The 23,243-nt window shown below is 31.6% G+C and overlaps 1 protein-coding gene across 1 annotated transcript in view; it reads right to left on the bottom strand.

Moving 5' to 3' along the window:
- Positions 1–15,218, bottom strand: part of LOC139500592 (antiviral innate immune response receptor RIG-I-like) — a 42,424-nt gene extending 27,206 nt beyond the window's left edge. Inside the window, exons 1-9 of the mRNA XM_071289347.1 lie at positions 15,139–15,218; positions 11,427–12,141; positions 9,868–9,961; positions 7,714–7,812; positions 7,324–7,386; positions 6,498–6,806; positions 5,536–5,649; positions 4,833–4,874; positions 470–517 (exon numbers count right to left, since the gene is read on the bottom strand). Of these exons, the coding sequence (XP_071145448.1) occupies positions 470–517; positions 4,833–4,874; positions 5,536–5,649; positions 6,498–6,806; positions 7,324–7,386; positions 7,714–7,812; positions 9,868–9,961; positions 11,427–12,125 (1,468 nt within the window). The 5' untranslated portion in view covers positions 12,126–12,141; positions 15,139–15,218. The remainder of the gene's footprint in view (positions 1–469; positions 518–4,832; positions 4,875–5,535; positions 5,650–6,497; positions 6,807–7,323; positions 7,387–7,713; positions 7,813–9,867; positions 9,962–11,426; positions 12,142–15,138) is intronic.
- Between the last annotated feature and the right edge of the window lie 8,025 nt (positions 15,219–23,243).

Genomic DNA, 23,243 nt, shown 5'->3' on the forward strand with positions numbered 1-23,243 from the left:
ACATCGGCACAAGGCCAGCTCGACGAATTCAAACACTCACGGATTATTACAACTTGTATCACTTTATCAAACTCACATCACTAAAAAAATTAATATGACAATCTCGAAAAATGTGTTTCCTAATTATATAGTTTTCTTCTTCTCTTAGTAAATTCCTTCACACAGAGACATAACTCGGTCTATTCGAGAAAAAAATACTAAAATCTCGAACCACTGTAGAAATGTTTCAACTAATCAGTGATTTCTAGATTGTCTTCTCTTAATTATTTTCTCTGTTCTAGGAGCACCCGCATCACACAGAGACGGAACTTGACTCGCACTTTTGGAAAAAAAGAGAAAATTACAAACTAACACCAAATGTTTTATTCATCAGTGAAATAGAGTATTGATGAAAAACGATATGCGCAGTACTAGGTAAGTTAGGTAACAATGGTAATCTCATTTGCAATTAACAATAGTATATACAAACCAACTGCTGCTTGAGCTGCTCTTGCTGACGAATTATCATCGTCTTTTTCTACAAATGATAATATATTATTTTATAAGGTTGTTTATCATATACTTAGTATTGATATGATAGCTTTTGCATATATGTATGAGCGGAAGTACACAAGCCATAATTTCCCACCAGGGCTGATAACCCAATTATCAGGGGGATCTCGTGCGCAAAACCCATATTAGTGCATCTCGTGCAAGCTACTTCCGGTATTTCCTGTATTGGTTGTTTACTTTTCCATTGTGACGTCAGATATGTTTTATGACGACGTCAAAATTTACGGGAACTTTTGTCGGGATAGTTAAGTACTTGCTAACAAATTCCGTTGACAATTATGAATCACCAGACATGGAGCAATAATGATAATAAAACTCTTCCAAATTTTCAATGTTTCAAAATGCCTCTATAGGAAATAGTAACATAAATGAATATGGAGGTAGTGATGTTATTGTTGGGCAATTATAGTGTATTTGTTGGATTCATAATTTAACTTTTATATAAATTGATATTGCAAAAGAAAAACTTTTTGAGGGAGCCTACATTTGAACAGGGATGTAAATGTATAATATAACAGCTAAGTAATATACTTAGTTGAAGAGAGTTTGACTACGCAGTTTTATAATAATCAGTGATGATGTGCTTATAATGCAATTTGGAATATAATTTACAAATGGTTATAAGTCCTAAAAATATCAGTTGGAGAGAATAATATAGAATAGCGGCCAACATTCCTATTGATAATATTAAGTAAATTTTTTGACGAGTTTGTTATGGTAAAACCCCTGGTGTGATAATTTTTCAGTTATACAGAGATTTCTTTCCTTAAAATCAAATACATTGGTAAATAGACGAATGGTACAAGTTGGGGTATATCAACACTATATGATGGTGCCAATTGAAATGAATAATCAACAATAGTAAACTTAAAATCATCTCAGTTGTCGAGAATGTTAGTATTAAGCTACCCGTTCAAGATATAGATTCAAAGATCAAAAAAAGTATAGTCTTCATTGTTAGTATTTGCTTTATTCAGAGTCAGTTCAGGATAAATCTTTTTAGTGTACATACTTAGGTGCTCATTATTGAGAGCCAATATTTTATCCAAGTATCTAAAAGTATTATTTAATCTTTGTTTCAGATTTTGTTTATAATTGGTCTTTGCTGATTTTAGTCATAAATTGTATGCAAATGTTTCAAGTGCAATTATCTTATCAAAGCTAAGCAGAAGAATTAAAATGGTGAACAGATTCGAAATCACCAATATGAGCATGCAATTTTATCAATTTCTAAAGCTTTTTTAACACTCCAAAAGTAATTGATTCCACTATTTTCGATGGCCTTGAATAAACAAATATACACATATAACATATATCAGTTAGCCTAGTAATGATTTCCAAGACAGAACTCTTATACTTTGAGAAATGAAAATAACACGTTTCAACTCCACTAGCTTTATACTAGCTTCTACTTCAATAGTTCAAATCCTTCCACTTTAAGACTTTGGATGAGTCTTCCTCTATGTGTACAAGAAAAAAGTTTTGGTTATCAACGGGCCGGACTATATGAGTATTTGGACCATATAGGTATTTTTTTCAAATCTACATTCGAAATGTTTCAATAATACAATAACCTTTATCTTAAAAAAAAAACAATGATGGTTACATAGAAAAGTATTCATTTTATCATTCAAAGGCTATATACACATTAAAAATAGATGCCAGGGCCAGTTGATCTTATTTTTGATCGCGTACTGTATTCTTGTATGTATGCTTTGGGTGACATTTACTTCCACACGGTACTATAGCTTTTATCCATTTGCACGTCTTGGATGTGCACGATCCTGTTCAGTTACACGGTGTTATTAGAAGCTATAAATTCCCAACATCGTAATTTAACTGCAGTACCCCATATCCCAACGAGACAACCTAAAAAAATATGGTCCTTGCCAGCGAGGTCATATACTTTACACAAACGTGGTAAATCACCGGTACACGTAAAGTAACAAGACTTCCTTTACCATTTGTGCATTTGATTTTGACATCTTCTTATTGTACTTCCAAATTATTAATAAAATTAACTGTGTCAAACTGCTTATTTTTTATTTAGTTAATCTTTTTTATTATTTAAATACGCGTATGTTCCAAATACTCATATTGCCAATAACATATATTTCTATATATTATGTAGACTGGGTAAATTTTAGAAGACCAATGAAATCAAAGAACACTATGTGTTCACCGTATAATAACCTTCAGGAGGATAATCAGCATTACTGTTTTCGTTGGTCTTAGTACAATGATTTAAGAAATATTTTTAATTCTAATTACTTATAAAAGAAAGGCGAAATATTCCATATGATAACTGATAAGTCGAAAAAAATCGACAACGCCATGCAGAAGCAGGAAAAACGACGATGAGACAAACAACAGTACACAAAACACAACATAGCAAACTTACGATAAGCTTTACAAACCCCACCAAATATCGGAGGGTCCTATGTTATCCGAAAGAGTAAGCAGATTACTTAAGCATTACTACTTAGAACGTTCGTTTCTACATTTGAAGACTCTGCTAGAATTGTCTTAATGCGTTTAATACAGTTAACACATTTCAAAAGTTGTATTTGGATATGGCATTAATGTTAAGGTATGACATACTACCAAGGGCCGATTTTATTAAAAACAAATGGGTGAAGGTAAACCGTATTAAAGATACATAAGATAGCAATGCATTAACAGTCATCAAGACTCTAGTTGATACGAAGAAACAATTAAAAAAAACAGCTCGGTTGAATGTGGGTGAATCTTGCTCAACTAGGACATCCCTTGGGAAATGTTTGTTTGTTTTGTTGCATTAAGTTGAAATGGATGTCTTTCGCCATCTTGGTTTGTAAAAATCAGAGAACCTTAGGTCCAGATTTTCAATCAAGTTACCGAAATGCAGGAATGCAGATAACTAATGTGAATTTTCATGTAAAAGAACAAATTTATAGGATTACAACTTATAAATATTAATATTTTGACAAATGTAGATCATATTTGCTTCATTGTTAATGTTTTTTGAATTTATATTTTAAAAGGAGGTAGCTCCTAAATATTGCCTTTTCTGAAGGAATCTACACGGACTATTCCTATTTAGTATTTTAGCCGAAAAAAATACGTACGGTGACCCTATCTTTTCTTTTGATATTTTCAAAGCATGGTCAACAAGCTATCTTCTCGTATTTTATTTAACAATTCTACCATTTAGTTTAAATTCCTATCACATAATGGTGCTTTACCTGTATAATCCATACAAAATGTGGCATTTTGTCACAACCTATAGCTTGAGAAAATGTGCGATTACCTTTCATTTGTGATACATTTTTGAACACATATCAGTATTTTCTAGGTTTTAGCAAACAAAGTATTAACAAATTCTATCACTTTTAATTTAGACTCCCATACCACCTTAAGTTATTTTTCGTTTATCAAATTGAATATTCAGGTAAGTGAAAATTCTCTTCTCCTTGATTTTTCAATGATATTGCATAAAAGGACACAATTCTTACTGAGAACTCTTTAAAACTTTTTAATTAGAGTGTCACTGAAGAGTATTTAGTTGACGAAAAGCGTGTTGGGCGCAAATACAAATTTCTAAATTGGTATATATATGAGGAGTTTATCAAAAATATGTTTTCTGGCTTTATTATTTCTTTGAATACCTAAACCATGACATTAACAACAACTGCACTTATTGAAAATCGTTGAAAAGCTCTATTAACAATGTACAACGTCGTGATAGATTACCATGATGTTCAGATGGAAATAAGATATTTTGTTTAATATTAAAAATTTATATTTTTTTAACAAGTGGAATATCAAATTTAAATAATAAGTGTACATGGACGTGTTTGTAATTGAAATCTTGTATTGTATTACTATGCAGATATCGTTTTCATTTTCATTTCACTGAACATTAGATAATATGGAAACTATAATGAAGACAATGTACTATCTGTCACTTTTTTCAAGGTGTTCTTGTTCCATGACATGAATACATTTTGACATTCTATAAAGAGATACATTTGCTCAATAGGGCTTCTATTGTACGAAAATAGGAATTCATTGGTCGTTAATAATGTGAAAACTCCAAACCACTATAATATAACCTTAAAGTATGCAAGTATAATTTTTATTTAAAAAATAGAAAAGTTTCTGGTGAGTTCCAATTTTATGTACAACATTTTTTTTGGTGCTTTTTTCAAATTTTAAATACTTAGTACTGTTATGAGCGGACAGTAAAATAAACATAACTGACGATGCACCAATGCAAAGAAAACTTAATCTGTACTTACCACATGCAACCGAATGATACGCTGATAATTCTTGACTCATTTCTAAAGCAAAATAGTAAGTTTATTATGATCCATTGGATTCGAGATATTACTTTTGTAGACATATACTGAATTACTATTTACTCTTTCGGAAATCACGGATGAAAAGGATAGATAATCACGACCAAATAATAAAAATATAACATTTTGGAAGACACTGATGTCAGATAAAGAGAACATAAATAAAACTAACGATAAGGGCAACTAACTCGTTGATAGTTTATACGCATCTAACACGTCGATATAGTAATCACTTTCTTGCTATGCAGTAGTCCGAAAGGAAGTTAGTTATTTTTCTTATAAATTAACTCTGTTTATGCAACAGCGCTTTTGTGTAATTAAATTAATTGTTTTGTTGAGACCGATTGTTTTATCGATATATATACTTTTGCCCAAACTTGCTTTTTTATGTGCTTGTTTCATTAACAATAATTGAATCTTAATATAACATGTAGGTATTTGCATATAAATATCGACAATGGCAAATGTTTAAACTAATAATCCAGAACCTCACTAACAGATTTTGGGATAATAAGGAAGTTTAAAGAATACAGAATATCGTTCATGAAGAAAATTTTCCATAAAAAATAAATACTCCTGAAACAAATGTTGTACGCTTGAAATAAACATGAATGAAAATTTGTATGCACATGGCTGTACTTGCCATATATTTTCTTTTTTAAGGCTGAAATAATGTCATCTTTCTGCTGACAGTTCTCACATTCATTGCATTTCATTGGTTGTTGAACTATCTCAGGCTGGATATCCGTCTCTTTGACTGAAATATTTTTTTTACTTCAAATTATGATTCCACTACGTACTAATAACAGATAAGTAAAACTTTGAAACATTCGAGTGACAGGATAAAACGGTATTATTCTATAAATGTTTTCAATATTAGAATTTTGAAATAACACTTCACAATGTACCAGGATTAAAAGTGTGTACTTGAGCCTAACGCGCATTTTGTCTTCCAAAGACTCGTCAGTGATGCTCAAATAAAATTAAAAGGGCCAAATAAAGTACGAAGATGAAGGGCATTGAGGACCAACAAATCCTAAATGTTTTGCCAAAAACAGCTAAAGTAATCTATTCTGGAGAAAGAACAGCCTTAGTTTTTCAAAAGTGTAAAGTTTTATAAATAGATAATTGATAAATGAAGAGGTTTTTGTATGAACCTTAATCATGATCGCTCAAACCTAAATATTTTGAAATAAAACATGTATAAATGTAATGAGCTTTATTAACAGACGATATCTTTTCTGATTAAAACGATGATCTAATCGATTTTTTTTTGTTGAGGTTGATATTGCTCAATCTATAGTTTTCTTTGTTGTATTTTGTGTGTTGGTTGTCTGGGTGTCTTTGTGGTTTTCTTGTAGCCATGCCGTTTTCTGTTTATTTTCGACTTTTGAGTTTGAATGTCCCTTTGATATCTTTCACCGCTCTTTTAAGTTTTATGTCTGTGTAACAGATACTTAACCATATTTTGGTGTAAAAAAATCCCAAGATTTTGCATTTAAAAATTACATAATTAGTTAACAACTGGCATTTACAGATAACCGCCATGAGTTATGGAGTACTGGATATTTACGTGTTAAAGGAGTCTGTTCTTATCTATCTTACCTGTGGTATCATCAGATTCATCAGACACTACTAAATCGACTTTAATAACTGTTGATAACTCGGTATTGATCTGGCAAATTTCAACAATCTTTTCTAAAAATGCTTGTATGGACTTATTCATTTGATCTCGATTATCCAGAACTTCTTTTGGAACCAATGTTTTAATAACTAAGGACCCGACATGAACAAATTCTATTTCGAACCATGGTCTTAATACTCCTGAAAATTTCTCTAATGTTTCTTTTATTTCATTCAAATTCCACGTGTCTGGTGTTTGGAGTCTCCATTCAACACGACATTTTTTTACTTCTGAAGTAAAAAGGTGCAGAGCTAGATAATTGAACCATGTGTAGTTTGTTAATAGCTTTTATAATTAATACGCATGGTACCTATGCTAACACAAATTAATGCCTAATCAAACAGTTATAATGTCTTGACATTTCTTATTTCACTTTTTACTGTATATGTTGTCAATTTAGATAAAGATTATCCTGTTAGTTATTATAAAGAGTTGTGAGTTGTTCAATGTGTAATGAAATTCATTTTAGATTTGTTTATTAACAAATATACCAAAACCCTCGACCGTAATAACATATATAAACGATTTTGGTGGTAAAACACAATACTCACTCTCAAAGTTTGACTGCTGGTATCATATAAATTAGAATGAAAAACATTACTTCGGTCGCCAGCTGAATTTTCTGTTTTAGTCTCTTTTTTAATCTTATTTCGCATATGTAAACGTAAAACTAGTCACATTACCTAACTGGGAAGATGTAATAACCTGTAAAATTCTAGACTAACATATATAAATACGTGAACGTACTTTGACCTTCTTCTGTCACTTTTACCTCAGAACTGCAGGCAGTATTTCTTTGGGATATACGATCTATTAAATATGATAATAAAAGTATTTACATATTTGCTAGAATATTAATCTTAGGATAAAATTAAATTTTTTTAATCATATTCAAATTCACATGAAAATACTTTTACTTTCTGTTCAAGTAAAAAAAAATAATTCATTTATGTTTATATGATGAGTGGTTTTGCTGTGATTTCTTCGTTTAGAATAGACTACTTTCACAAGCAAATATTTCACTCGCTTATGTTAATGTTTTTAACATCAGCCTAGATGAAAGCGCCAGCCTCCATTGTGCTTTTAGTAGTGTATAGCAATTTCAAATATAAATACATTTCATAGTGTTTGAACTACCTTGACTATTGAACGTCTCTTTTTGGGAGGAGGTTGACATTGCCAAATTATATTGTGTAATGTCAAATCTAAGATTCCCTATATCAATCGACAATTCATCTGAAAAACATAATGAGAATATACAGGTTGTAATAATTTTTTGTATGAATTTATCACTTATTTTTTTTTTAGAATATGTCAAACTAAATACAGAACCGTTCCCGGTCTTGGTTATGTTATTTTGCGATGTAGATATAATTTCAATGTAAATTTAAGTAAAGAAACTCGTTCCAAAATTGTAAGGTGTAACTTTTGTTATTTACATGATTTATTTAATACCTGATTCATAGTTGTCTAATAGGCCAGCATACTATAAATTCATTTCATATATTTGCTCACAATTATTTTTCTATAATGATCTGGTTATTAAAGAAAACATAGATAACACATCAATCTGCAAAAGTCAAAAGTTAATGATAAACATGATACACAGACTTTCTTATTGTCCCTGTTATCCTCCTAAAACAATTATCAGATCATCATAATGTCTTGGATGATAACTGTGCCATTATTGGAAATGCTTGTGTTACTCTGTAGCATTTTTACTTTGCTAAATTTCAAAATGACGAAATATGAATCCAGATAAAGATCTAAGACTACGAAAACATATATGTCGCTTATGCGATAAAACACCGACACATCGTATATAGTGCGTAATGGTCACCGTAAAAATTATGTACAAAATGTAAAGTCGAAAAAGCAGTTTTTGTGAAGGGCACAACCCTGCAAAAATCTACATTACACATGAAACACAACGTTAACGTATTATCTGAGAAAATGTAACGTCATACGATAAAAAAGAATGTATGTAACAACTGAGAAAAGGGAAATTCACATTTGTAAAATGAAATCATCACGTTTGTGCAACTGTCAATAGCGAGAAACAGATAAAGGTATGTCAAGACCTCCTTCTTTTTATAGTTCCTTAAACGCAAGTTCAATGGATATATAAGATGAAAAACTCATCGAAAAATAAGTTATTTAGTTACAGACATGCATCAAAATGATAGAAAGGGATATTACAGAAATTAAAAAGATATTTTGGTTTTGTCTTTGAGATATTTTAGAAGATCTTTAGATTATCTTAAAGAATCTACATTTGAATGATACCGCTTGTTGAATAAACCTCGTTACAATGTTTTCTGAAGAAAAATGTGTTTTTCCTTTTTATATAAATACCAAAAGAGGGACGAAAGATACCAAAGGGACAGTCAAACTCATAAATCTAAAACAAACTGACAACGCCATGGCTAAAAATGAAAAAGACAAACAGAAAAACAATAGTACACATGACACAACAAAGAAAACTAAAGAATAAACAACACGAACCCCACCAAAAACTATGGGTGATCTCAGGTGCTCCGGAAGGGTAAGCAGATCCTGCTCCACATGTGGCACCCGTCGTGTTGCTTATGTGATTACAAATCCGGTAAATAGTCTAATTCGGTAGGTCACATTCATGAAAGGGAAGGGGATTGTAGTTACGACGTTAAGAACATATCCGATATCATTTGTGAAACGGTTATTCCATAACGGTCAACCAACTCGTGATGGCGTCCGTAAAATTTACGAAGGGATGATTCAACTTCACCATTTGGAACTCTTGGTTTAATAGCTTCTTTGTGAGAAGTAACCCTCAATCAAGAAAATCATGATAGGAAATGCAAGCACGGGAATATCGTATCAATTGGGAGATATATACCAAAGGAGAGAAGGGCTGTTAAGTTGTGATTTTGTAAATTTCTAGAAATTACTCTTTTGCCATTGATTTAGGAGTATATGTTGGATTCCCGGTTTTGTTGTGAATTATAAGCTATTTAATAATACATTCCAAATAAAGATTTTTGCAAATTATTACCGTAGATCAAAATTAATAAATATTTTGAAAACGATCAGAAAAATATTGGAATAGGTCGATGAATGAACAGAAAAACAATCGAATAATAATAAAAATGTTGTTCAATATCATTTGTGTAGCAATATTTATGAATTTATACCAAAGAAAAAGATTTTTCATCGAAGGGAAACATATTTGATTTCAATATCTGTAAAGATGCAGCATAATTAATAGCAACATTTTGAATTTTCACGCTGCAATGATTATGTTTTATTTACCTTTGTGTTTTATAAGCTGTTCTAAAAGCTCATCTTTAACCTGTTTCACCAAAGCTGCATTTTTCTGTTGATCGTCAATCAGAAGTTGCAGGTTCTAAATGTTTGAAGAATAGATATTTAATAATAAATTAAAAAACATAAATAACATTTCATAAAATGTTATGCGTTTGGGTCGCTTTTATTCAAGTTCAATCCAACATTTCCTACATCATAAAATGCCTGTTATGATAGTTGTTTTCCATTCGTTTAAATGTGATGAGTTTTTGATTTAGCTATTTGATAAGACTTTCCGTTTGAATATTTTTCGAAGTTTGTTATTTTATTATTTTCCTTTTTTCATGGCTTACCTGTATCAGGCTGACTTGAACATTTGAAAGCCCGTGATGTATATTAACCGAAAACAGTGAAGAGCTGTACGACCAAAGAGAAAAATAGCAGCCAAATCTACCTTAGGTTATCTTTTTCTGAGGGAGTTGGGACCTTCTTTATTTATACTTTTTTTTTATCTAACTCTAAATTTGTCATATGTATAAAGTTTCTGAATTTAAAATTATTTCCAAATTGTATAATAGTAAAAGTCAATTAAAAATATCCATATGTTCATACCAGGTCCAAATTACTCGCTCCTGGACTAACGTAAGTTTCATACCGTCACATCGAAACATTTTGACAAGCTGAATTCACAACATTAAGTACCGAATAATTTTGAACGATGTTTATTTCGAATCATCTCAATTACTAATGTTATAAACAAAAGGAAGTTCTACACGTTTTTGATCAATTGTAACAACACTATATTTACATGTTTTTGTCTGTGCATTTTGTCTACAATTTTAAAAGTATAAAGCAAACGGTGTATTCCTCTCCCCAGTTGTTTGCTGGAGACGTTAGATAGGAAATCGAAACAATAATAAGACGACGAAGAAGAAAAAAGAGAGACACCATCATGACTTAAAGAAAATATATGATCTAGAAACAGACGAACAAAGACAAAAATTCACTACACTCTTATGCAAAGTTGTCACACAATAAGACCTAAACATCAATTCCTGGTGTATTGTTAATACCTTCCTGATTTTAGTTGCCATGGTAAATACAAAAGAAATGATAAGTGATTTTCAGTTATAAGTCATAATTGATAAAAAGAGGACTTAATTCTAGGTACCAAAAAGTAACATTTCAATGTGAAATCTACCTTTTTCTATATACGGAAATGTCTGTACCAAGCCAGGGATATGACAGTTGTGTTCAGTTTATTTAATTTGTTTGAGCTTTTGAATTTGCCATTTGAGAAGGGACTTTCAATTATGAATTATCTTGGAGTTTGGTATTTTGTTATTTTTCTTTTTCAATACCAAGTTCAATATCTGCATATACCTTGTACAATCGGTTCTGTTCACCGTTGAAGACCATACGATGATATATAATAGCTTACATCAAAGTCATGTTATGGATAGCAGTCTTATTTGCAATCACACAACATCTTTTATTGTTGTACAAAATTTGTAAAGAGAAAACTTAAGAAAAGTAGTTAGATTTATTTGCAATATAATCATTACCTTTTTAACTTCATCAGTACTGCTCTCGATGATTTCTTTTACTTTGTTCAATGATAAGTCGTTTTTCTTGAATGCATCTATTTTCCTTTTGTACATTTTAGTTACAAAGCTTCCAACAGCGCTTGCTATCCCTAAGATCGCTTTTTCAGTTTCAGCTAGATAACTATCAAAGTCAGTCTTAGAAATACGTTTGCCAGGTGCATGTGCCAAAAAATTTCTCGTGTCTTTTATAGTTTTGAGAAAATTTGGATTTCCGTAGAATGTTTTCCTGTTGTTTAAAAAACATGACTTGATAATTTCATACATCAAAGGTATGTCCATACAGTCAACATCGTTGGACGATTTCGCGCTGATCCTGCACAAACAATCCTTGATAATCTCATCATGTGATCCTTTTTTGAAATGATCCTGTTCTGTTAGAGGATTGATATCAAACAATTTTAGAAATTGACTTTTGTTTAAACATCCTCTTTTAGAAGGCACTCCATTCGAATTTTTAAAACACTCACAACACTCAATATAAGAATAAAAATCGTGAAACAGATAATGTTTGTTTCTTTCTAAAAACATGTAAAATTCCTCTTCTTTTAAAATCTTTTGTTCAAAATAAAGATGTAGAACCTCCATTCCAATGCCAAGTGTAAAAGTCAGAAGTTGCATATAATACCTCTCATCTTCGTCGAGAGGAACTGTCTCCATTTCAAATAAATGTTATCTTTAAAATAAATAATAATGTGTAGAAATCAAGATAAGTACCCTTTTCGCATTACGTCAGATACTTTTAGATGAATTTCTAGTCAGTATCGTATACCTTGTATTTCCTATCATGATTTCCTCGAAAGAGGGTTGCTGCTCACAAGGAAGCTATTAAACAAAGAGTTCAAAATGGTGAATTTGAAATCATCCCTTCGTTAATTTTTACGGACGCAATCACGAGTTGGTTGACCGTTATGGAATAACCGTTTCACAGATGATATCGGATATGTTCCTTATGTCTTAACTACAATCCACTTCCCTTTTCACCACAAATGTGACCTACCTAATTAGACTATTTACCGGGTTTGTAATAACAGGAGCAACACGACGGGTGTCACATGTGGAGCAGGCTCTGCTTACCCTTCTGGGGCACCTGAGATCACCCCCAGTTTTTGTTGGGGTTCCTGTTGCTTAGTCTTTAGTTTATATGTTGTGTCTTTTGTACTATTATTTGTCTGTTTGTCTTTTTTTCAACAATTTGGAGACAGGTATTCCATTTATGATATAAAATATATCAGAACGGAAAGTAGACCTGATTTTTTCATATCGGTGTAATGAAGCAAAGCGTGACCTCATGATATTCATTTCAGTCAGATTGTACAAAATATTCACCAAACATTTGCAACATTGAGAAAAGTTAAATCAAAGTGACTTTTAATAAGTTTGATTAGTTAATAAGTTACGATATGATTGCTTATATGACAAATATCATCAAAGACTAAATGGTTTGGATGTTACAACTAATGAATTACTACAAACATGTTAACGGTACTAATTGTGTGTTGTATGACATTACTACTGTAATCTTTGTCGATTCACCATCAACATAGCGGTTTTAAAGTCAGGGAGCCACAAGACGTAAGCGGTGTATGTTTCCATTCTTATAACTCAAACGAAACTTCCTTGTTTTCAATGATTTCGGGGGAAATCGAATGGTATGCTTTTTTTGACGCTATAAATGATATGGTTGTTTCATGTTTACGCAATAAAGTTGTTCGAGGTAGAATCATTGATCATTTTGTCTTTAAATGTGTCCTCATTTGAGTTATTGGTTTTCGCTAAACCTAATTATTATTGCATTATGTTGATATGATCAGCATTACTAAAAAATGTAAATGCTATTTTAAATTAGGTTGATGAAGCATTGACGAAGAATGTTACGAAATTAAGATGTGATACCATGTTTATCTTATAAAGGAAAATACGTGATGAACAATCTGAGATTAGTAATGCAAGAATATGAGTACATATGACAGACAATATGTAGGACCATATGACTATAAAAAAACATATATCGAATTATGTATTTTTCTATAAAAAAAAATCAATGTTAGAAACGATAACATAATATTACACGAGCTAATTACCGTGTTTGGTATCTGGATATCTTTTGGAGTATGTTTACTGAAAGGACCAATGAATTTACATAGAGCGTTTCTACATTTATGGGTTGTAGACAACAGCATCATAAAAATCAGGATGTAATCATCCGTTTGCAATTCGAATATGAATTATATGGATACATCAACACTTCCAAAACTTCCTAAAACCATTCTTTTTGTGTATGGAAGAATAATGTTCCTTTTCTCTATCCTTTGAGGGTGTTCAGTCGGGTGCAGGACGATTTAGCGAAAAATGTTGAACTACTAGGGGACATTTTAGCGCCGACATTAGAACCCATTTTAGCGCCGGATTAATCCGTTCACCTGTATTTTCGATAGTCCATTTTAGCGAAAACTAACCTGCCCGAATAATACTAACTGAGCTTTATTTGGGCAGAAGTTTTGTGTAATTCAAAGCGAACAAATAATGGTACAGAGTCGTTCAATGCCCACTATAATGAGCAATGTTAAATATATATAGTCGTAACCCAGTCATTTGCGTTTTTCTTGATATTATTATAAAATTGCTTACAACAACATATATAAAAATACGAAGTATAGACGAATGAGCACCACAAACTAGACAAGATAAAGAGAAAAACAGTTCCTAATGCAATTCAACAGTATTGTATAGGGGATATATTCAGAGCCCATTACGTACGTTCTTTAGGATATAAATTCCAGTCTAGAACGGACTTTCAGCATTTGTAATTGATATAATCTTTTCGACATTTAGTGCTGTTTTTTATGGATCATATGTTTTCTGTTGTGCTGTCTTGAGTCTTTTATTATTTTGATCTATATATTATATATTACAATAGGTTAATTATATTTCGCTAAAATGGGCATTGACAATTTTAATTTTCGCTAAAATGGGTTCTACTTTGGCGCTTAAACGTCCGATTTTTTCCCCCTCACAAATCCTATCAATGCGCTAAAATTTCCTCCGCCGGTTTAGTCTTTGTTTTTTTTTAAAGGAAATAGTAGCTTAACCCAGGCCAAAGGATATCTGTTATTGTTTTATATCTACCTCTTAGAAAAAACTGAGCGAATTTTCTGTATCATTTGGGAGCTTTGGTCATTGGCCTATACCACTTACACATTACCGTATTCCTACTAAGCTAAACATGTTTATCTTGTAACTGAATTATAGATAATTCAATTCTTGTTATAAACAATATTTGCAGAAATTTATAGAAGACTTTACAGTTTTTGGTTTTTCTCATTGTTACAGACCGTAACTACTGTGACCCATAATTGCTTATAATCACGTCATTTGAACTCTGTTGGATAGTTATCTACTCGGCATCGTACCGCATCTCCCTATTTTTATATTGTCACCTCCTTGGAAGTGTAATTAATGTATTTATATGTGGATACCAACACGTATGGATATACATTTAAATACGTTAGCCAGACTTATCTTTATTTTTCAACTATCAATGAAAAATCATTTTAGTGAAACGTTAGTCAATCTATTTGAACCATATTTTTCTGGATATTTTATATGTGCTTTAATGCGCGAAATCAAGGAAGTACATCTTTACCTATTAGTTTTATGTTACAGGCCCTACCTTGTTAGTCCAGATATTGTACTATACATAATTTCTTCTTAAGCACACTCACAGTTGTGATCTTGGTGCATTCATTAGCTATAATAGAGATATGTTTCATTTATAATATGTACATTGTATGTTTTTAGTAGCACACATATTTTTTTTTCATTTCAGTAATTATATTTTTACATGGTAATATTCCTTTTTCATCTTTTGAATACGTTTTCAAATTTTTAACTTATATTTGATAATTTTTAATAGCAATCTTATTTTAGACTTTTTTGGCTATTTTATTTTTCCAACTTTATTCAGTATAATTTTATTTTGATTCATTGATATATATATTCCACTTTTTTGTAAAAATTTCCACATTATTAATCCTTTTATCTAGGAAAGTTTTAACACTTAAATATTTATTTTGTGTGTTCATGTTTTATATTTTTATCACTGTCTGTGTGTATATTTCGTTTAACATGTGATGTAAAGCGCTTTGAGTAATATTGTTTTAGATTTAGCGCTATAGAAAAATTGTAATAATAATAATAATAATAATAATAATAATAATAATAATAATAATAATAATGATAATAATAATAATAATAATAATAATAATAATAATAGATCCGTTCGAAAAGAAATAGCATAGCTTTAAAGAGAGAGACAATCATTTTATAATATAAAAAATGGATTTCAATAGCGAAAACATCATCTTAAAAAAAATGGCTGATCGCGTTAGAATTTTAAATTGACGTAAATAAAATGTGTTTTGTATGAATATTAACGCATTTTCGATTAGGGAAAAAGGCAAACACTTTTCACTATATTTGTAGACTCTTACCTTAGTCGTTTAACTATATACTAAAATGGAACAAAACATACGTATACAATAAATCAAATATGTATAGTTACGACACAAACATTCACAGGTAGATAATTGGGTTTTTTAAGACCCGTTTAATTGTATATTTTGTGTAGACCTTGGCCTAAATATTTTGAGTATATAACATATCGACATTTAATTTTGAAATGGTATATTAAAAATATAAAACAACACGTTTAATAAATTAAATCATCAGTATAATTTTGTAGGTGTTATGAAATCCCATATGAAAAGATAATAATACCAATTGTATTGCTTCTCTTTGATTAGTAAACAGTGGTAGTTATCATATTTTGTCAAAATGTCGATTCAATGTGTCTGAGTTCTGCAAATTATAGTAGTGATAAATTAATGTGTTCTATTGTTTACCTTGGACCAGCATTTCACCTTAGCCTTAAACATGTTAATGGATGTTTAAAATCGATGAGTTTGTTAAAACATCGATAAAGACATTGTAATGAAATTGATACTTGAAATAATCGTTTACACTTTCGAAATAAATCAAACTTTTCATATATATTGGACCTTAAAGGGGCACTAGCTACGAGATATATAAACAATCTAATATATTATTTCTTTTGCTCAATCATTAATAAAATGCAAATAGTGAAATAATAATTCGCTTAAGGAAAATTTTGTCAAAATAAGCTAAACAACATTGATTGTGAATTATTCACTTACAAGTGAATAATTCTACCTCATTGAATCCGTACTCATGTGAACTTCGATTTAACCCATTAGCTTGAGATGAATAACACATGAATTGTATGTGTTGAGTTATTTAAAGGAAAAGAATGTCAACATTGAAAGTGAAACAAAGGTAAATCATTTGATTGACTGATTCGATCCACAAAAAATCATTCTTATACAGGTAAAAACGATGATAAACATTTATTTTCATCTATAATATGAAATAAAATAGACCTAGATAATTCCAACAGCACGAGTTTGCTTAATCTAGTTATATTGATATTTATGTTAACATCGCTTATATGGTCATCGGATGACTTTAGAGGTCAACTCGATAGTTAATCAGATGGCGTCTAGACTAAAATACACACGAAACAAAGCTACGTAAATTCATGTCAGTGCCCTGTTGACTGTTTGTTTTAGACTTTTAAAATTTTTGATAAATGTTTTACGGTGAACATGAATTTGACAGCTAGTGGCCCTTTAAGTAATACTATATCATTACATTTTATACATTTGCAAGGATGATTAATTGATGGAAATGTCTTATATTTACCAGAAAACATTACATCGTTCATTACAACTGCAATATATTTTGAAATGTGCCCTTGTATGATGTTTTTGAGCTTTTGTTATTGACATTTGATTAGAACTTTCTGATTTTGGATTTTCCTTAGAGTTCGGTATTTTTGCTATTTTACTTTTTTATGAAAATATTTGTTTAAATTAGGAATCCCCTTGTCTTAAATATAAAAGTATTTTGTTGTAAAACGAGTTCTTGTGGTTTAATATTTAGTTATAGGGATAACACATGCACGTGAAATCCTTTGATGATCAAATGTGGTGTTCTTTTATGTGCTAGAAGGAAGACGTAGACACTCTTTCCGAATGGTCGTTGATAGAAATCAGAATTTAGAGACTGAATCGGTCTATCAATGCCCTTGCTAAGTCAATCTTTAAAGACCAGAATGTTGCAAAACACCTATCGTACCTCCATGACAAATATGTTGTTGTCCCCGCGGATAAAGCCCCAAACAACATCGTTTTTGTCTGTAAAACTCATTACATTAACTGCTTGATAAACGAATTAGCTATTGACAATTCACTTGGAAATTCAACAAATACCCTCACGACACTTACCAAAGAGGAAATCCTGGATAATCATTGGTCTGTTCTATGTTCCTCTTGAATTTCAACTAAAGATGAAGAACGGGATCTTCCATCACTGCATTGGATACCTAAACTACATAAATGTCCTTACAAACAACGGTATATTGCTGGGTCTTCCAAGTGCTCCACGAAACCTCTTTCTAAACTGTTAACATCTACTCTATCAGCAATCAAACTTGGGCTTCAAAGTTATTGTGAAACTGCCTATTCTAGAGGTGGCGTGAATCAGATGTGGATACTAAAAAATTCCAAAGATCTTTTAGAGTACATACAATATAACTCTCTTTCATCTTGCAATAGTATTAAAACATTTTTGATTTTCTACACTTTACACAAGTATTGCATTCCAAACTAAAAGACAAATCGAAAGAGTTGGTATTGCTTTGTTTCATTAAAAAGACTGACCAACGTAGGTACAAGTATCTTGTCTTAGGGAGGGATAAATCCTACTTTGCAAAGGATCACTTTGATTCAAACAAAAAATTCTCTGAAACTGATTTTATCAAGATGCTTGATTTCTTGATTGACAACATATTTGTTACGTTCGGAGGACGTATTTTTCAACATCCTGTTGGCATTCCAATGGGAACCAATTGTGCCCCTCTTCTTGCTGACTTGTTTCTTTATTATTATGAGGCTGACTTCATACAGGAATTTCTTAGGAAGAAAGATAAGAAGATAGTAATATCCTTTAACTCTACTTTCCTCTATATAGATGATGTTCTTTCACTAAATAATTCAAAATTCGGTGACTATGTTGAATGCATCTATCCGATCGAACTAGAGATAACGGATACAACAGATACAGTTAATTATAAGTTGGCCTCATATCTTGACTTACATCTATAAATTGACAATGAGTGTCGGTTGAAAACAGAACTTTACGACAAAAGAGATGATTTCAGCTTTCCAATTGTGAACTTTCCATTTCTAGGTAGCAACATTCCAGCAGCACCTGCATACGGGGTATGTATCTCCCAATTGATACAATATTCCTGTGCTTGCATTTCCTATCGTGATTTTCTTGATAGAGGGTTGCTGCTCACAAGGAAGCGATTAAAACCAAGAGTTCCAAATGGTGAAGTTGAAATCATCCCTTCGTAAATTTTACGGACGCCATCACGAGTTGGTTGACCGTTATGAAATAACCGTTTCACAAATGATATCGGATATGTTCCTTACGTCGTCACTACAATCCCCTTCCCTTTCATGAATGTGCCATACTGAATTATTTACCGGATTTGTTATAACATGAGCAACACGACGGGTGCTACATGTGGAGCAGGATCTGCTTACCCGTCCGGAGCACCTGAGATCACCCCTTGTTTTTGGTGGGGTTCGTGTTGCTTATTCTTTAGTTTTCTATGTTGTGTCATGTGTTCTATTGTTTGTCTGTTTGTCTTTTTCATTTTTAGCCATGGTGTTGTCAGTTTATTTTCGATTTGTGAGTTTGACTGTCCCTCTAGTATCTTTCGTCCCTCTTGAAAAAGAAATGTTTAAGCTTTCAATTTCGTTGAAGTGGATCACAGTAACAACAAAGAACTATGTTTCGTTTAGTGGCATATTGATAAATATGGATAATATAGAGTGTTATTCATGTTTACCTCAAATGATGAGTTTGGCAATCTGTTGTGTGAAAAATTAAATTAGAATGTTGTAATTACATTATATTAAACTGATGTTAATACGTATACACAGTGTTTGATAGGGAAAATAAAAAGTCAATGTGAGCAGCGGAATCTATGTTAGAGTTTGTCATTATTTATACTAATGAATTTAGTACAGAAATGCTTTAAATTCGTACGAGCATGGCGCTGAAAAATGTAATTATACTTATATGTTTGATAGTGATAGGTAAGAACAGTATAAATAAGTCCGGACTTCTGTATTGTCACTTATATATATCATGTTAATAACTGTTTTTAAAAAGTGTTTTTACAATTTGTAACGACTGAAATAGGAGATTGTGAAATGATCTTCTTTTGACTCATAAAATGTCGCACTTGTCTTAATATCCTTATTTTTCGTGTACCCGGTCTCGATTGATCTGATTGAAATTTCAGCGATTCCCTCAGGTTTTTTTTTTTTTTACTTTGATTTGTATAATTCTGAATTGATATGTGAGATTCTAAAATCGGTTATCTACTCTTGCCTCTATCTTATATAATGTTATATATGACCATCAATGTAAAAAAATACAATTGGAGAATATCTTCTCTAAATTTTTCAAAATAATTGGCAGACACACTAAAATGTTTAAAAACAACATGGTGTTGATATAGTTCCCATAATCAACCAACGGACACGTATGTCAATATATTGGAACTGTATAAATATCTGTCATGCAAGTAGGAGGTCAAGCTAGCTATTAAGCAGGTTTAATCCACATGTTTCTTCTTTGGAAATGCTGTACCAAGTCAAGAATATGACAGGTTTTTTTCATTCGTTGTTACCGCTTGATGTTGTCAGTTTTTCTAGACTTCCCCTATTTGAATTAACCTTCAGTTGGAGTTCAGTTATGATCGAATTTGTACAATTATCTGTAGAACCCGTAAGAATAATACACGTTTTGCGGATAGAGTTTAATTTTGAATTGATAGATGTTAGGGTGGATGCTGATTACTTGCCCGTTTTCATCGTATTTATTCTAAAGATGTCTTGTGCTGTAGAATGTCCTTATACACTTCTTCTGCAGTAGAACATACTTTTCTCGTGATGGACTTGTTTGGTTAAAAGGATGAGGTCAAACAAATACTTTAAAGTAGCTGGATACTTTTGTTTCTCATGCGCGGTAGTGGGACCAATGTGAATTGGACGGATGTTTGCCTGCGCTAGATATATCAATACATAACTAGTTGTAGAATGATAGCGGTTTAAAATTCGTTCGTTGGAAAGAGCCAACAACCCAGACATTAAATATCTTCGGGGTTTTTTTTGTAAATTGAGTTGCTTCCTTCGCCTACGCCACCGTCGAAGGCATCCTTTGACACTCATAATGAAATCAGCTTGTTAAGTCTGCGATTTGCTCTTTGTTTCATATGTACATAGAACTCCTGTGTCTTATTTTGATATCCATTACTTTTTAAACTGTGTAAATTAACGATATCAACATAACTAAAGTGGAAATTAATAAATTAATGACCTATTCGATGGACCAGGGTGTACATAACTGTTTTACGGGCAATCGAAACTATAGATCAATCTTACAATAAGAGAAAGATACAGAGTGTACACGTATCTATGATGAGTTTATTTGCAACCACTTGGTCGATGCCACTGCTGGTGGAGATTTATTTCCTCGAGGGTATCACCAGCCCTGTAGTCAGAACTTCTGTGTTGACTTGAGTTATCATTGATATGTTCATCATTATATATATTTTAATTGTTAACAAAACTTTGAATTTTTGAAAAACTAAGGATTTTCTACCTCAGGAATAGATTATAATCCTGGTTCTTTTGATAACTATTTACACCACTGGGTCGATGCCACTGCTGGTGGACGTTTCGTCCCCGAGGGTATCACCAGCCCAGTAGTCAGCACTTCGGTGTTGACATTAATATCAATTATATGGTCATTTTTATAAATTTTCTGTTTACAAAACTTTGAATTTTTCGAAAAACTAAGGATTTTCTTACCCCAGGAGTAGATTACCTTAGCCGTATTTGGCACAACTTTTTGGAATTGTGAGTCCTCAATGCTCTTCAACTTTGTATTTATTTGGCTTTTTGAACTATTTTGATCTGAGCGTCACTGATGAGTCTTATGTAGACGAAACGCGCGTCTGGCGTATAAAATTATAATCCTGGTTCTTTTGATAACTATTTACCTAAGCTGTATATGGAAAAACTTTTAGGAATTTTTGGTCCTCAATGCTCTTCAACTTCGTACTTTATTTGGCCTTTAAAACGTTTTTTGATTCGAGCGTCACTGGTGAGTCTTTTGTAGACGAAACGCACGTCTGGCGTAAATATAAAATTTTAATCCTGGTATCTATGTTGAGTTAATTTAGTACGGTTGATCTTTAAGGTCAAGTAACAGTAAATGAACGCCGTCTAGCGGATTCCGCGAAATATTGCGACGTTTTGTACGAATTACGTCCCTTTGACCAGATTTGCAATGTAAAAATTGCACCCGGCGACTTTTCGATGGGACAACGTCAACGATTTTGACGGAAAGTATGTAACTTCTATGAGAATGAACTTGTTTATCTAAAATTAAAAATTGAAAATGAATATGAAAACAGTCCTGAAGACGATCTTCAAAATGAAAATCAGGACGTATGGTGGTAGAGTTTGTATATATGGGCGTTTTTCAATAAAAACGTATTTTCTTGTCCTAGCCACTTTAAAAAAAATGTGTTTGATCTTTGCAAGTAATTTTTTGTGCAGTCAGTACATTGAATTAGATTTAACATTTTTAAGCAAAGAAACAGTTTATTTTTTAGAGGGATTGATAAGATATTGACTCCTGAATGGTCCAAAACAACCAAAATGGCATGTCCCTAGACCGCCTGTCCAACATTCATACTCTAAAATATCGTAATTTTTTTTAGAAATTAATGTTTTTTTTACTTTACATAAGTTCTTTAATAATTCAAAAGTATGTTCAGAGCCAACATATTCTAATAAACAGCTTTTAATATAGGTTTTTTAATTTGAGAAGGTGTGTCCCTCACAAATTGTCCACTACGAAACGAAGTCATTAAAATTTGCCAATAAACAGGTTTATAAAATCAATGTAATTTTTGTTTGCAAGAGATATAAACATTAGGGTCTTACAAAAGAAGTGATACTTTTATAACGGCAATTAAATTGTTGGTAAGAAAAATTGAGCACATCAAATGGACCAGAGTGATACCGTATTTTTGATAATGTCCCCTACGAAACGGGTCAAATCTCCTTCAGTATCTGGTTTTAAAATTATGAAAAAAATATCAGTGTACAGCTTGATAAATGCTTTGATGAATACAATCAGTCTTGTTACTATTACAATATAGGGATTGTGGGGAAAAAATAAAGCATGCGAATACGTCCCTTACGAAACGGTCCCCTACGAAACAAGTATGGGAGAAAAACGTTTCGTAGTGGACACTACCACTACCATGGAGTCTTTTTTTAATCTTTTTTCAATTATATTCGTGCAAAACAAATAACAAGGGTTAGTTTCATGTAATTTTTATTAAGTTTTTATTAACATATAATAGGGTTGATGTCCACTACGAAACTTTTTGTCCACTACGAAATGGTTTTGTCCACTACGAAACGCATCAAAATATCCACTACGTAACATGAGTTGAACCTTCATATGTGAAGTACTGTCTAATCTTTATCGATGAAAATGATTTTCTAATTCAGAAATTTTTTTATATTTTTCTAGTATTTA

The sequence above is a fragment of the Mytilus edulis genome, chromosome 13, assembly GCF_963676685.1.
Source record: "Mytilus edulis chromosome 13, xbMytEdul2.2, whole genome shotgun sequence".
NCBI classification, from domain to species: domain Eukaryota; kingdom Metazoa; phylum Mollusca; class Bivalvia; order Mytilida; family Mytilidae; genus Mytilus; species Mytilus edulis.